The 17,513-nt window shown below is 42.1% G+C and overlaps 2 protein-coding genes across 4 annotated transcripts in view; one reads left to right on the top strand and one right to left on the bottom strand.

The window, feature by feature from the left end:
* LOC137620769 (serine-rich adhesin for platelets-like) overlaps positions 1-17,513 on the top strand; it is a 297,666-nt gene that overhangs the window by 129,494 nt on the left and 150,659 nt on the right. The window lies entirely within an intron of this gene.
* Positions 1-17,513, bottom strand: part of LOC137621005 (T-cell activation inhibitor, mitochondrial-like) — an 85,682-nt gene that overhangs the window by 59,992 nt on the left and 8,177 nt on the right. The window contains exons 2-4 of the mRNA XM_068351445.1: positions 15,686-15,929; positions 12,230-12,330; positions 9,185-9,328 (exon numbers count right to left, since the gene is read on the bottom strand). Coding sequence (XP_068207546.1) covers positions 9,185-9,328; positions 12,230-12,330; positions 15,686-15,929 — 489 coding nt within the window. The remainder of the gene's footprint in view (positions 1-9,184; positions 9,329-12,229; positions 12,331-15,685; positions 15,930-17,513) is intronic.

Raw genomic sequence — 17,513 nt, 5'->3', positions numbered from 1 at the left:
TGACTCTTTTAGCTGTAGCTAAGCAGACGAGGAAAAGAGTCTTTAAAGTGAGATCTTTAAAGGAGGCTGATTGTAGCGGCTCGAACCTTTCTGACATAAGGAATCTTAGTACCACGTCTAAATTCCAACCTGGTGTGGCCAAACGACGCTCCTTCGAGGTCTCAAAAGACTTAAGGAGGTCCTGTAGATCTTTGTTGTTGGAAAGATCTAAGCCTCTGTGACGGAAGACTGCTGCCAACATGCTTCTGTAACCCTTGATCGTGGAAGCTGAAAGAGATCTTTCCTTCCTCAGGTATAAAAGGAAGTCAGCTATTTGAGTTACAGAGGTACTGGTTGAGGATACTGATACCGACTTGCACCAGCTTCGGAAGACTTCCCACTTCGACTGGTAGACTCTAAGAGTGGATGTCCTCCTTGCTCTAGCAATCGCTCTGGCTGCCTCCTTCGAAAAGCCTCTAGCTCTCGAGTCTTTCGATAGTCTGAAGGCAGTCAGACGAAGAGCGTGGAGGCTTGGGTGTACCTTCTTTACGTGTGGCTGACGTAGAAGGTCCACTCTTAGCGGAAGAGTTCTGGGAACGTCCACCAGCCATTGCAGTACCTCGGTGAACCATTCTCTCGCGGGCCAGAGGGGAGCAACCAACGTCAACCTTGTCCCTTCGTGAGAGGCGAACTTCTGCAGTACCTTGTTGACAATCTTGAACGGGGGGAATGCATAAAGGTCTAGATGGGACCAATCCAGTAGAAAAGCATCTATATGAACTGCTGCTGGGTCCGGGATTGGCGAGCAATAATTTGGGAGCCTCTTGGTCATTGAGGTTGCAAAGAGATCTATGGTAGGTTGGCCCCATGTGGCCCAAAGTCTCTTGCATACATTCTTGTGAAGGGTCCATTCTGTTGGGATGATTTGACCCTTCCGACTGAGGCGGTCCGCCATGACATTCATGTTGCCTTGAATGAACCTCGTTACTAGAGACAGGTTTAGATCTCTTGACCAGGTGAGGAGGTCCCTTGCGATCTCGTACAACTTCATAGAATGGGTCCCTCCTTGCTTGGAGATGTACGCCAAGGCCGTGGTGTTGTCGGAGTTCACCTCCACCACCTTGCCTAAAAGGAGGGACTTGAAGCTTTTCAAGGCCAGATGAACTGCCAGTAGCTCCTTGCAGTTGATATGTAACGCTCTTTGCTCCGAGTTCCAGGTGCCCGAGCATTCCCGACCGTCTAATGTCGCACCCCAGCCCGTGTCCGATGCGTCCGAGAAGAGAACGTGGTTGGGGGTCTGAACAGTCAGGGGCAGACCCTCTCTGAGGTTGATGTTGTCCTTCCACCAGGTCAGTGATGACTTCATCTTCTCGGAAATAGGGATCGAGACCGCTTCTAGCGTCTTGTCCTTTCTCCAGTGAACAGCCAGGTGAAATTGAAGGGGACGGAGGTGCAGTCTCTCTAACGCAATGAACTGGTCCAGTGATGAAAGCGTCCCTATCAGACTCATCCACTGTCTGACTGAACATCGGTCCTTCATTAGCATGTTCTGGATGCATCCTTGGGCTTGACTTATTCTGGGGGCCGACGGAAAAGCCCGAAAAGCTTGACTGTGAATCTCCATCCCTAGGTACACTATAGTTTGGGATGGGACCAGTTGGGACTTTTCCATATTGACCAGGAGACCCAATTCCTTGGTCAGATCTAGAGTCCACTTTAGATTCTCCAGACAGCGACGACTGGACGAAGCTCTTAAAAGCCAGTCGTCCAAATAGAGGGAGGCTCTGATGTCTGCTAAATGCAGGAATTTGGCAATATTCCTCATCAGTTTCGTAAAGACAAGAGGCGCCGTGCTTAGGCCAAAGCACAGGGCTTGAAATTGGTAGACAACCTTCCCGTAAACGAACCTTAGAAAAGGTTGGGAATCTGGGTGGATGGGGACGTGAAAGTAAGCGTCCTTGAGGTCTAAAGAGACCATCCAGTCTTCCTTCCTGACCGCTGCTAGAACAGACTTTGTCGTCTCCATGGCGAACGTCTGCTTTGTGACAAAGACATTCAGAGCACTGACGTCTAGCACCGGTCTCCACCCTCCTGTCTTCTTTACCACTAAGAAGAGACGGTTGTAGAAGCCCGGGGATTGATGGTCCCGGACTTTGACTACCGCTCCCTTTTCTAGTAAGAGAGACACCTCTTGCTTCAACGCTAGTCTCTTGTCCTCCTCTCTGTACCTGGGAGAGAGGTCGATGGGAGTCGTTGCTAGAGGGGGCTTGCGCAAGAATGGGATCTTGTACCCTTCTCTGAGCAACTTCACAGATTGTGCATCTGCGCCCCTGTTCTCCCAGGACTGCCAGTAGTTCTTGAGTCTGGCTCCCACTGCTGTCTGAAGAAGGTGGCAGTCAGACTCTGCCTCTAAAGGACTTGGTACCTTTCTTCTTGCTCCCACGTTTCCCTTCGGCACGAGCACCTCCTCTGCTGGTGGCTCTGCCACGAAAGGGCGGAATAAATCTTGACGCTGGAGTATCCATCCTGGGTCTAGACACGGTAGGCAAAGGGGTGGCTTTGCGTGCGGAAGACGCAACCAGGTCATGCGTGTCTTTTTGAATCAAGGAGGCAGCAATCTCCTTGATCAACTCCTCTAGGAAAAGGCACTTCGAGAGAGGAGCAAACATAAGCTCCGATTTCTGACATTGTGTTACTCCAGCTGACAAGAAGGAGCAAAGGTTTTCCCGTTTCTTGAGGACCCCGGAAACGAACGAAGCCGCAAGCTCACTTGAACCGTCCCGTATGGCCTTGTCCATGTAGGACATAATGAGCATGGAAGTTTCCTTATCAGAAGGGGAGGTCTTCCTGCTCAACGCTCCCAAACACCAATCCAAAAAGTTAAACACTTCGAAGGCTCTGAACACTCCTTTCATCAGATGATCTAAATCTGAAGGAGTCCAACAAATCTTGGAGCGTCTCATGGCCAGCCTGCGGGGAGAGTCTACTAGACTTGAGAAGTCGCCCTGGGCAGAGGCAGGAACTCCCAAGCCGAGAACTTCTCCCGTGGCATACCAGACGCTCGATCTGGAAGCGAGTTTCGCAGGGGGAAACAAGAATGCTGTCTTCCCAAGGTGCTTTTTGGACTGCATCCAATCTCCCAACACCCTTAAAGCTCTCTTGGACGAGCGGGCGAGGACGAGCTTCGTAAAGGCAGGCGCGGATGACTGCGTGCCTAAAGCGAACTCAGATGGAGGTGAGCGTGGGGCCGCAGAAACAAACTGATCGGGATACATATCCTTGAACAGTGCAAGTACTTTCCTAAAGTCCAAGGAGGGAGGCGTGGTCTTGGGTTCGTCGATGTCCGTGTGCGGGTCATCAAGGTGTGCAGCGTCGTCATCATCAGAGAGTCCATCGTCTGAATGCTGAGGAGTAAGCGGCAAAGGAGTAGGCATTGGCTGGTCAGCTGAGTCCGGCAGCACGGGTGCATGCGTGACTGCACTGGACGCAACGTCATGGAACTGTTGGCCAGTCTGTGAGCTGGCAACAACCATAGCTGCGCGGGGGCGCAAAGCGTCTACTCCTGACTGTCTAGTCTGCTGTGGGCGAGTAGGGGTAACCACAGTGGGTTGCGGAGGTTGACGCACCGCGTCAAAACAAAACAACTTAGGTTGTTGTTGTTGTAACTCGCGAACGTCAACGGAGGGTTCCGTGCGTCGGCGAACGTCAACATGCGGCTGGCAGGGTACAGTGCGCATGGGTGGCGGGACTCTCACAGCTGGAGTGCGGGAGAAGGTAGCCTCAGCGTCAACTGGACGCACAACCGTGGTTGGTTGTAGGCTAACGGGTGCAGCGTCAACCTTCTCCGCACGAAAGTCCTGCATTAAAGATGACAACTGTGTCTGCATGGTCTGCAGCAAAGCCCACTTAGGGTCTACAGTAGCAGGTGCGGCAACAGACGGTGTTACTGCCTGTTGCGGTACCCCTTTGCCTCTCTTAGGAGGTGTGCAGTCATCGGAAGACTGCAGCGAGTCCGAACTGACCCAGTGGCTACAACTGGGCCGTTGGACTTGCGCGGAAGGGACCTTGCGTTTGAGAGGTCGTGAGACCTTGGTCCATTGTTTCTTCCGAGAAACATCTTCCGCAGACGAGGAATAAATGGGCTCTCTCGTCTTCTTGTGGGTGGGGCGATCTTGGCAAGATACGTCCGAAACCACGGAGGGAACGTCTGTCCGCTGATTAAAGCCTGTCGAACCCTTTGGTCGTACGACATTGCTTCTCCTCTGGGCTTGGGAGCTTGCAAGAGGTCCCGGACTGGGAGGACGACAGGCACGAACAGACGCACCCTCAAGCGCAACACTAACACTTTCCACAACACTACCACTCACTTTGTCACTACCCACTGCACTCTTACCCTTCAACTCCTTGACGTCTGCCATGAGTTGATTACGGTCACTCGCCAACGACTCGACTCTCTCACCCAGAGCCTGGATGGCACGCATCATATCCGCCATCGAAGGTTGTTGAGTGCTAGAAGGGGGATCAGGAGCAACCACTACAGGGGAAGGAATAGGTTGTGGGGCATGGGGAGAGGAAAAATCAACGGAGCGAGATGAACTTCTCCTGACTCGATCTCTCTCTAGCCTACGTGAATATTTCAGGAATTTGAGAAAATCGAATTCCGAAAGCCCAACGCATTCCTCACATCGATCTTCCAATTGACAGGTTTTACCCCGACAATTGGAACAAATGGTGTGCGGATCGATAGAGGCCTTCGGAAGACGCCTTGAACAGTCCCTAGCACTACACTTTCTGTATTTAGGGACTTGAGAAGGGTCAGCCATCTTGAATTAGTCAAAGGGGAATTCAAAATCTATCCAAGTCGTCAACAAATAATCCAAAATTCAATCAAAGAATGCAAGGAAGTATTGAAGATAACCTCTGCAAAGCGAAAGCTAATAACTAGAAATGAGTACTTCACCAAAATCTGTGAAAACCAATCCAGTAAGCAACAGCGTATTTAGTAGGTCTTGCCGGTGGCACGACAGAGAGAAAATTGGTTCTGTGTTTACATGGAGTACTTGAGTACCTGCTCGACAGATGGCGCTGTTGATGTACACCCCCACCTGTATAGCGATCGCTGGCGTATTTTGTCCTTAGGTTTTTCTGTCGGGCAGCAGAGCTGACAGCTTATATGATCACCGGCTAAGTTTAATATTGAAAACTTGAGAGTTACAGTACACAAACACCAATAGCTGTAATACCTATGTAAATACTTGTCTTACACTTTCAAGTACCTAATAAATCCTCAATATCTTCTACATAGCATTGATAATTTTCTTGCAGTTGCCTCATTTTCAACACTGCTTCTATGGCTGAATGCTTTGGTATTGGGATAAACTGTAGATTATTCCAATTTCTCTGATATTTACTTAGGATGACCAAACAATCTTTTTCCCTCTTTAACATTCACACTGAGGTGTTAGTATCACTATTTATCATAATGTGGTTTAGCAGGGTTACAGAGTTAAATGTTTAACTCTAATAAGACTGGCTAAAGGGTATCCTCTTTTTGTTGGCAAATCAATTTCATACTTTCCCCTCTTCTGGCCCTAAATCTTCTTTATCAATCAGCTTTTTAATTTTCCCAAGAGCCCTTAACCTTTTCAGATAGGACATCTTCTACTGTTTTCTCTGTCATGACATCCAGTGCATCTGCCCAATACAAAGAACTCTTATGTTTGTATTGGATATGTAGATTCCCTTCTATACATATAATCTAAAGAACAATGAAAAAACTAAAAAAACTAATATAAAACCTCATAATTATAGTTACAAATGGTTTTTGCAATATATCTAGCTGTATACCAAGGCACTTCCCCTAATTTTGGGGGGTAGCCGACATCAAATAAATGAAAAAAAGGGGACCTTTCTTCTCTACGCTCCTCCCAGCCTGACGAGGGACTCAACGGAATTCGGCTGGTACTGCTAGGGTTACACAGCCTACCCTTCCCCATTATCTACCACAGATGGAGCTTCATAACACTGAATCCCCTACTGCTGCTCCCTGAGCAGTCATCCAAGGTGACTGGAGGAAGCAGCAGGGTCAACTCTTGCATTCATCACCTTCTATAGCAGACAGACATTTTCCATTCTCTCAACATGGCCAAACCATCTCAACACATTCATATCCACTCTAGCTGCTAACTCATTTCTTACACCCGTTCTCACCTTCACTAATTCTTTCCTAACCCTATCTACTCGAGATACACCAGCCATACTCCTCAGACACTTCATCTCAAACATTCAACTTCCGTCTCTGTGTCACTTTCATTCCCCACAACTCCAATCCATACATCACAGTTGGTACAATCACTTTCTCATTCAGAACTCCCTATACACCTATGCCTACCCCTCTATTCTTTACCACTCCCTTCACTGCCCCCAACACTTTGCATCCTTCATTCACTCGCTGACATACATCTGCTTCCACTCCACCATTTGCTGCAACAACAGACCCCAAGTACTTAAACTGATCTACTTCCTCAAGTAACTCTCCATTCAACATGACATTCAACCTCGCACCACCTTCCCTTCTTGTATATCTCATAATCTTACTCTTACCCAAATTAACTCTCAGCTTCCTTGTCTTCCGAGTCTGCAACCGGTACAGTATCAACCGCAAACAACAACTGATTCACCTCCCATTCATGATCATTCTCGTCTATCAGTTTCAATCCTCGTCCAAGCACTCGAGCATTCACCTCTCTCACCACTCCATCAACATACAAGTTGAACAACCATGACGACATCACACATCCCTGTCTCAGCCCCACTCTCACTGGAAACCAATCGCTCACCTCATTTCCTATCCTAACACATGCTTTAGTACCTTTTTAGAAACTTTTCACTGCTTGCAACAACCTTCCACCAATTCCATTTAACCTCATCACATTCCACATTGCTTCCCTATCAACTCTATCATACGCTTTCTTCAGATCCATAAACGCAACATACACCTCCTTACCTTTTGCTAAATATTTCTTGCATATCTGCCTAACTGTAAAAATCTAATTCATACATCCCCTACCTCTTCTAAAACCACCCAGTACTTCTAAGATTGCATTCTCTGTTTTATCCTTAATCATATTAATCAGTACTCTACCATACACTTTTCCATCCACACTCAACAAACCAATACCCCTTGAATTACAACACTCATGCACATCTCCCTTACCCTTATATAGTGGTACAATACATGTACAAACACAATCTACTGGTACCATTGACAACATAAAACACACATTAAACAATCCACCAACCATTCAAGTACAGTCACACCCCCTTCCTTTAACATCTCAGTTCTCATACCATCCATACTAGGTGCTTTTCCTACTATCGTTTCATCTAGTGCTCTCCTCACTTCCTCTCATGTAATCTCCCTCTCATTCTCATATCCTATCACTGGCACCTCACAACACCTGCAACAGCAATTATATCTGCCTCCCTATTATCCTCAATATTCAGTAAACTTTCAAAATATTCTGCCCACCTTTTCCTTGCCTCCTCTTCTTTTAACAACCTTCCATTTCCAGCTTTCACTGTCTCTTCAATTCTCGAACCAGCCTTCCTTACTCTCTTCACTTCTTTCCAAAACTTCTTATTCTCTTCATATGAACGACCCAATCCCTGACCCCACCTCAGATCAGCCGCTCTCTTTGCCTCAGTTACCTTGCGCTTATTTTCACATTTTTCTCTCAATACCTTTCATACTTCTCTACACTATTACTCTGCAGACATTCTTCAAATTACCTCTTTTTCTCTTCCACTTTCACCTTCACTCCTTCATTCTACCATTCATTACCCTTCCTCGTGCTGACTCCAACAATCTTCTTGCCACACACATCACTTGCAATCCCTACAAAATTTTCTCTTACTAACTTCCACTCCTCCTCTAAATTACCAGTTTCTCTCACTTTCACTCTGTCATATGCCATTTTCAATCTTTCATGATAATCACTTTCTACCTCAGGTTTTATTAACTCTTCAACCCTCACTAGCTCCCTTTTACATCTCCCCACTCTATTCCCCCACTCTTTTGCTACAACTAATTTTCCTTCCAACAAAAAATGATCAGACATACCGTTAGCCATACCCCTAAACACATGCACGTCTTTCAATCTTCCAAACATTCTTCTATTTATCAACACATAATCAATTAAAGCCCTTTCTACCATTCTTCCATTTGCCACTCTTACCCATGCATACTTGTATATCTTTCTTTTTGAAAAAGCTACTACTTATCACCATCTCTTGCTCAACACACATATCTACCAGCATCTCACCACTCTCATTTTCACCTGGTACGCCATAGTTCCCAATGACACCTTCTACCTCTCCAGTGCCCACTCTAGCATTTAAGTCACCCATGACAACTACATAATTCCTTCTACCAAATCCTTCTACACACCTAGTTAATTAAACCCAGAACTCATTCCACTCTCCTTCACTTTCCTCACACCCTGGCCCATATGCACTAACAAAAGCTCAACATTCCCTACCCAACCTAACCCTTACCCACATTAACCTAGATGATATCTCCTTCCATTCAACTACTTTACCTGTCATCCATTCACTCAGCAATAAAGCCACACCCTCTCTTGCTCTTCCCCTTTCAATCCCAGACACTCTACCAGTCACTTCACCAAAATTCACTTCACCCTTCCCTTTTATCTTTGTCTCACACAAAGCCATTATATCCATCCTTCTATTCCTAAACATACTTCCAATCTCACATCTTTTACTCTCTATTGTACTACATCCCCACACATTGAGACACCCCAAAACTAGAGTGCGGGGTGCAGTCACTCTCCCCCAGCTCCACCTCTTCGATGTCTCACAGGAGTATATAACACAGAAGAAGGGGTTCCCAGGGCCCTCGTTCCATCCCTTTTTGTCGCCTCATACGACACATAGGGACACATTGGCGCTATTCTAATTGTTGTTATGCCTCCGCGGATCTAACTGCTTTAGTAGACTAACATGGTAAGCCATTAATCATCAATAAACTTTCTTAGCATGGCAATCTTTTCAAGAAAAACTTTTTCAAAACATTCTCAGAATCTCTCTCTTTAGTAAAATGAACTACAGTATTAGTTAACACATATAAATACCTGTTTTGCCACTAAATAGCCCTCTTTTTAATGTAAGGTAGGACAGAACTTACGATTCAACAACAAGCTGTAGAGATGACAAAGACTCGGGCCAGGACTTTGGAAATCCTCGGCTTCCATGATAGTCTCCAAGTGCAGTAACTAGTCGCTGCAGTTGCTGACTGTAATTTTCGGCCAGAAAGAATGGCTGATACTTTCTGAAAAATTAAAAGAAATAAATATAAGATACAAAATATAAGAAATACCTACATACATATACCAAGGCACTTTTCCCAATTTAGGCGAGTAGCCGACATCAAACAAATGAAAAAAGGGGACCTTTCCTCTCTCTGTTCCTCCCAGCCTGACAAGGGACTCAACCGAGTTGGGTTGGTACTGCTAGGGTGCCAAAACCCACCATCCCCCGTTGTCAAATATTAATATCATGTTATGCAAAATTAGTCATTTATTTTAGTCATGCCTTTGGTAATTTTCTGTTAGCCATTTTCTTTCAGTAGTTTCTAAGTTGACGTTCAAAAATAATTTCACTCACATTCTCTTGTATTTATTTCTAGATATTTTAATGATTTAATCCTTAATTATTCTTAGTTTATTTGAGATCAGTAAATGTTATTTTCTCTGATGATTTTAAATGTTATGTTTATTAAGTCAGTGGGTTTTTGAGAAGAAATTAAGGAGAAGAAGAAGGGGCCACGTGTGATTTCAAACCTATGAAAGTTACTGTCTGACTTTAAATGATTCATAGTAATGTCCCCATAGTGGTCACCCGTTATCCACCACAGATGAAGCTTCATAACGCTGGATCCCCTACTGCTGCTACCTCCACGGTCATCCCTGGTGACCGTACGAAGCAGGAGGGCCTACCAGAACTGCGTCACAATCGCTCGCCATTCATTCCTATTTCTAGCACGCACTCTTGCCTCTCTCACATCTATCCTCCTATCACCCAGAGCTTTCTTCACTACATCCATTCACCCAAACCTTGGCCTTCCTCTTGTACTTCTCCCATAAACTCTTGCATTCATCACTTCTTTACCAGACAGCCATTTCCCATTCTCTCAACATGGCCAAACCACCTCAACATATTCATATCCACTCTAGCTGCTAACTCATTTCTTACACCTGTTCTCACCCTCACTACTTCGTTCCTAACCCTATCTACTCGAGATACACCAGCCATACTCCTCAGACACTTCATCTCAAACATTCAACTTCCGTCTCTGTGTCACTTTCATTCCCCACAACTCCAATCCATACATCACAGTTGGTACAATCACTTTCTCATACAGAACTCTCTTTACACCTATGCCTAACCCTCTATTCTTTACCACTCCTTTCACTGCCCTTAACACTTTGTATCCTTCATTCACTCTGATGTACATCTGCTTCCACTCCACTATTTGCTGAAACAACAGACCCCAAGTACTTAAACTGATCCACCTCCTCAAGTAACTCTCCATTCAATATGACATTCAACCTCGCACCACCTTCCCTTCTCGTACATCTCATAACCTTACTCTTACCTACATTAACTCTCAATTTCCTTCTCTCACATACCCTTCGAAAATTCTGTCACTAATTGGCCTAGCTTCTCTTCCGAGTATAAACATGAATTTTCAATTCTAATATTAAAAAATTGTTTATGACATTCACCAATGTTTTAACAGCAACAGATGAGATTGTTTTTGTGAATAGATCTCATTATACTGTACTGTATATAATGCTTTAACTGGCATTGCTTATTGTTTTGGAATCCTGTTGTTTTTTCTAGAAAATTAAATTTTCAATTCTACTGAACTAATAAAAAAAAGTATTATGGACATGTACACTGCATATTATTGCTATTATCATCCTACGGTAGTTTACTATGATCACTGAGTGATTGAGAACAAAAGTGTCAAAATAATTCCAATAATCACCTAAAATACATTGTTGGCTTTAAAATAAAAGTACATCTTTTTAAAAAAAAATACATGTCCTTTTAAAAAGTTTAAAGAGGCCGCTGATTTGATGACAAAGTCCTAATGAATGCTTTATATACAAGGTAAATTTTTTAGCACTTAGATAACCGAGGTATCTTCTTGGGTCCCCAGGAGAGGGACACTATCCTAGTTTGTGGAACACATTCAAAGCAACCAAGCAGTCATAAAAAGAGAAAGGTTGACCAATCATTTCATACACATTATGTTAAAACTTATGTAATCCATTCTTATCACTGTGCTCTTATGAAAGAGCTGGTCATGTAATTTACAATACTTTCTGGACAATACCAACCAGAGCCTTCCAAAAGATTTTTCATCTTAATTTTACTTACAATGATTATCAACATGACTGTAAATGACACAATAACAACCCTGTGAAAATTCTTTATGGCATACTCCATGGTAAGATAATGCCTCTTTCAGTGCACAGGGTTGTGGTAGCCAATTGGAAACATCCCTGCCTCGCAATCTGCTAGACTAAAATTTGGGCCCGGCTCAGCTCGATAGTTTCTCAATAGTGTCTGCAACCTCACCATCCTTGTGAGCTATGGATGGGGGTTTGTGGGAGCCTATAGGTATACCTGCTAAGTCATCAGCATCCATTGCCTGGCCCTTCCTGGTCCTAGCTTGCATGGAGATGAAGCTTGGGCGCTGATCATAAGTATATATGGTCAGTCTCTGGACCATTGTCCTGCTAGGGCATAAGCGACCTTTAGACCATTAAATGACCGAGTGTGATGGTAGCCAGAAAAAGTTTATAATCCTGCATTTTATTAATACATATAACATCTAAGTGATTCGAGTCTTATATCTGAAGTTATTGAAAAAAATTGTGATAAACCACTATAACATATGTGAAGGATCATTCTTCAAGTGACCAATTGATACATTACACAGGAAGGTTTAAGAAAAGTACAGTATACACCAGTAGGCACAGATTTTCAGGATAAATATTTCTTTGCCTGAATTCAGAAATGCTTATCTGTAAAGTATCTTACTATATAATATGGATATATTAGGCCAGGATTTGAGGTTGAATAGTAGATGACAGGCCAATCATAGGCATTACACTGCCTCAATTAAAAAAATAATCTTTACAAAAACTGATAACTGTACCTATGAGTTACTTGAATGTTTCGTAGCGTGTTCGAAACTGCCTTCTGCATATCAGGAATTCTCTTTATTAATACATCTTGTTCAGGTACACGGAAGATTCCCTGAAATGGAAAATAGTAATAATTCCATGGAATTTTTATCTATTTAAGAACAAAATATCATTTTTACCAGCGGCAATATGTAGACCAAAGTATCCTTGAGATAAAAGATTATAAATTTTTATACATGAAACATATTCAAGATAAGTCTTGTCTCCAATTTTATATATTACTGTGCAGTATTTGTGTTTTTAAGATTAACATTTATCTTTACAGTATGCTGTACTGTTATTTTATACTGCAATCATAATTTCTTCCTTTCCTTTTCCCACAAGGCTTCTTTTCCTGTTGGGGACATGAGGGCTTTTAAATTTCTGTCCTTCCTACTACAGCTGCAGCTTGGATAGTAAGTAATAATAATAACCGAACTATTAGAGGCTATTTTTTTCATACTGATGAACTTTCATTTCCAAATAAGTAATGTATTTACACTAAGATAGGAATTTTGAAAGCCAAATGACATTACCGATACAGTAATGGTCTGAAGGAAAGTAAGAGAGACAAGATCATCTCAGATTTTCCAGAGCCTACCTCAATCAACAACGCATGTAACTCACTTGTGTGTTTAGCCAACAGAACGCTAGCTTTTACCGATTGGTATAGATGACCTGCTAATTACTACTTGAGAATTTAGGTTAGAAGTGAAACTGGGTAGCTTAGGCCTGACATACTACTCTGAATATAGTACTAAGTTGAATTCTGAGTTGAGAGTTATTTGCTTTATAGTTAAAAAGTAGCTGTTAGATAATTTGATGAAAATCACATCATATAATACCTTAAAGCTGTGATAAGTTAGTTTATTGTAAGATTTCTATTGCACTAAGCCCACTTTGATCCTGCTTACAACTGGAGTGTTAGTGTTGGGCTTCTGCTGAGGCTAATAGCCGAAAGGTCAACATATGTAACGGCAAATATAGACGTCACTGTAACGGTACCTCCCAAGGGATATTCATCCCCTTAATTATAAAATCAACCTTTTATCATTATTAATTATAATTCTTAACTAAATACTGTACAGACAATTCATTATAACATAAGTTTTTCTACAGCCCTATTTGAAATGGCAATAAAAACCTGAGTGAAAGAAAAATTACCAAACTAAACTAAACCTGTGATGAACTAAAGGCCTAGATTATAAGTGAACAAAAATGCAATATTATCTGGAGTGAACAAGAGACGTAACCTACCAGTTGTGCTGATACCACACGAATAACAAAAAATCTTGAAGAGTATTTACGATATGAAACAACATTTCCGAAATTGATTTATAGTTTTATAAATGCTTGCTTTAGTGTGAGGTAGGATATGCAGATTCAGATACCAAACTTGGTCTTCTACCGCAAAATCTACTGTACATGTCATATAGAGTGACTAAAATAGCAGAAATGCAAATACAGAAAATCCAAAATTTTTACAGCTAGACTCGTAAAGGTACTAACAAACTGAGAGAAAAAAATTACCACATTAAAGTAAACCAGTGGTGAACTAGAGGCCGAGCTTGTAAGAGAACAAAGACGCAATATCACCCGTAGTGATCACGGGATACAACCTACCAATTGAGCTGAAATATCAGCTACTGTACAGCAAATATTTTTAAAGCTCTTCAACAATATGAAACACCATTTCCTAAAATAAAACAATATTGTTTAAACTCGCTTACTTTAGCCAGAGGTGGGATACAAGAATCCAGCTACTCAACTCAATATTGACGTACAGAAGGTCCTCCACTTACAAATTTAATTGGTTCCCAGAAGCTGTTTGTAAGTCTAATAGTTTATTAGTTCAATTTGGTTAAATTTTGACCTATGGTAGGCCTAACCTGAATTCCATGCCTATGATTTCTATCTAAAAGTCAACAAATAGTCAGGTTTCATAAGAAACAGATATCAGGTTATTAAAAATGTTGTTTTGCTTACTGTCTTAAATCATATAATATTGTTTTATTAGAGTACTGTATTTCCTTATTGTATCTTTTTTATTTAATTTGGATTTGTGTTTGTATCTCTAAATGTTTAAGTCGAATGTTTGTAAGTCGCAGAAGGAATAAAGTAGATTAAGAAATTGAGACTTCAAGAGGAACTCGAATCCGTAAGGCGCAGTGAACATTCAAACCCCTAATTGAAGGAACACTTAATAACTAGACCAGACTAATGAGGTTAGGTTAGTTCAAACAACCAGGAAGGCAAGTCAAACTTTTGAGAATAAGAAAGTTAAATAAGCTAAAACTAAATAGGTTGATCACTATCTTAGCTGATGAGTGAGCATGATGTGTAATATTGTTATTCACACTCTAAAACATATCCTATAAGCCATTGTAAAATTTAAATCAATTAGACAAAATTCACGGATAAAAAGTTAAGAAAATATAGCGCAAAAATGCCTTGTTTTCCATCATTACAAGATATTGAAGTAATATTTTAACTTATACATGCTCTGAAACATATTCTGTAAGCCACTGAAAAATCTAAATCTAAATTAGAAAAAAACACGACACAAATAAAAAACTATTTTGCTTGTGGCAAAGAGAAAGTTTGGGGTGATAGTATAATTATCATTTTTTATCTAATTCATATTTTTGTTTGATATTAAAATGATAAGCCAGAAATAAATGACAGTCATTATTTCCTTTGTAAATTGATATTTTCATAATAAAATAAATTTTTGAACATACTGTACTTACCCACTGGTTATATAATAATAGCTTTATTCTTCTGTCCGGCAGAAATTCAAAACTCGCAGCAATCGCATAGATATGCCAGGTATACAAAAGCGCCACCACGGAGCTAGGTCAAACTATCCCTCCTAGTATCAGATTTTCCATGCCCATAGGTCTCTAGAGGGGAGGAGGGTGGGATTTTAAGTTATATAACTAGCGGGTAAGTACGCTCAAAAATTAATTTTATTATGAAAATATCATTTTTAAACATTTAAACTTACCCGCTGGTTATATAATAATAGCTGATTGACACCCTTGGTGGCAGGTCAGAGACAGCAACATTAATGGAATTTCACTAGAGAGTTTAAAACAAAACTAGCTTAAGGGTTCGTACCTATTAAGGAAGCTGACTTTAATGGTTCTCTGCATTAATAAGTCTGCTGTCCTTTGAGAACCAGCGATCCACCCAGGGGGCTGAAGAACTCTAGGAGCTGTCAAACGGTGAATAACCTCTATGCTGACAGGACCTCAACTAATACCCTTGTTCCGGGCGCTCTCAAGGAACAAATGACTACCTGACTAAGTCAAAGATTGCGGAAGATTGTCTAACAATTTCCTCCAATCATAAAAATATATACAAGTTCCAAGAGGGGAAAAGGGTACTAGGGATTAAGGGAGTGTAGTGGTAGATCCTTCACCTACTACTGCATTCGCTGCTACGAATGGACCCAAAGTGTAGCAGTCCTCATAAAGAGTCTGGACACGTTTTAAATAGTGATGTGAATACAGATTACTTCTCAAAAACGTTGTATTCATCATACTTCGCAGAGAACGATTTTGTTTAAAAGCCACAGAAGTTGCCACTGCTCTAACTTCATGAGTCTTAACTTTCAGGAGCTTAGGGTCTGCCTCACCACAGTGTGTGTGAGCTTCTTTAATCAAAAGTCTTATGAAATATGATAAGGCATTTTCAGATATAGGAAAAGCAGGCTTTTTGACTGCCCACCAAAGAGCTTCTGAATTGCCTCTTAAACCTTTAGTCCTGTCTAAATAGAACCTTAGTGCTCTAACAGGACAAAGAACCTTCTCCAGCTCCTCACCCACCAAATCAGAGGGGTTAGCAATTTCGAAAGATTTTGGCCATGGGTGAGAAGGACGTTCGTTCTTGGCTAGAAATTCAAGCTGCAGGGAGCATATAGCTTTGCCGTTTCTAAAGCCAATGTTTTTGCTAAAAGCATGAACTTCACTGACCCTTTTAGCTGTTGCAAAGCTTACTAAAAATAAAGTCTTTAAAGTCAGATCTTTAAAAGAAGCAGAGTTCAAAGGTTCAAATCTGTCACTCATAAGAAATTTTAAAACCACGTCTAAATTCCAGGCTGGTGAATCCTGTTGACGTTTTTTAGAGGTTTCAAAGGATCTAAGGAGATCCTGAAGGTCCTTGTTATTCGAGAGGTCTAAATGTCTATGCCTGAAGACCGCTGTTAACATACTCCTGTACCCTTTAATGGTTGAGGAGGAGAAATTGTGCCTTCTTCTAAGCTCTAAAAAGAAATCGGCAATTTGAGCTACAGAGGTATTGGATGAAGAAACTGAGTTAGCTTTACACCATGCTCTAAAAACTTCCCACTTGGATTGGTACACCCTGATAGTGGAAGTTCTTCTTGCTCTAGCAATAGCCTTGTCTGCTTCCTTCGAAAATCCTCTAGATCTTGCAAGTTTTTTGATAGTCTGAATGCAGTCAGACATAGAGCTTGGAGGTTTAGATGGTTTCTTGCCAAGTGGGGTTGTCTGCCAGAAGGGGGCTATTAACGTCAATCTGGTTCCCTCGTGGGACACAAACTTTTGTCATACTTTGTACAGCACTTTGAATGGAGGGAAAGCGTACACATCTAGGTGTGACCAGTCCATCAGGAACACGTCTATGTGTGACGCTTCGAGATCCGGAACTGGGGTGCAATAATTCTCTAGTCTTCTGGTTTTTGAAGTTGCAAATAGATCTATGAGAGGGCGGCCCCAAATCCGCCAAAGTTTCTTGCATACGTCTAGATGCAGTGTCCACTCTGTGGGGAGAACTTGATTCCTCCTGCTGAGGCTGTCTGCCCTCACATTCTTTTCCCCTTGAATGAATCTTGTCAACAGGGATATCTTTCTTTGATGTCCCCAAACGAGAAGAGTTCTTGCTATCTCGTAAAGTGGCCTCGAATGCGTTCCCCCTTGTTTCGCTATGTAGGCCAAAGCTGTGGTACGGTCTGCATTGATTTGTATTACTTTGTCTAGTACTAGCTTCTCGAATCCCTTGAGAGCCAACAGGATTGCTAACAGCTCCTTTTGATTGATGTGGAGACTTTGCTGTTGTTTTGTCCACAGACCCGAAATCTCTGACTTTCCTAGTGTTGTTCCCCACCCCGAGTCCGAGGCGTTGGAAAACAACACAAGGTCTGGGCTCTTTTGTTCCAAAGAGAGACCTTCCTGGAACCTGTTTATGTTGTTCCACCAACGAATACACTCTTTTATTGGTTCCGTAAGAGGA

The sequence above is a fragment of the Palaemon carinicauda genome, chromosome 27 (genome assembly GCF_036898095.1).
Source record: "Palaemon carinicauda isolate YSFRI2023 chromosome 27, ASM3689809v2, whole genome shotgun sequence".
Taxonomy (NCBI): domain Eukaryota; kingdom Metazoa; phylum Arthropoda; class Malacostraca; order Decapoda; family Palaemonidae; genus Palaemon; species Palaemon carinicauda.
The sequence above is the reverse complement of the archived record's forward strand: the minus strand, read 5'-3'. Positions and strand labels throughout refer to the sequence as shown.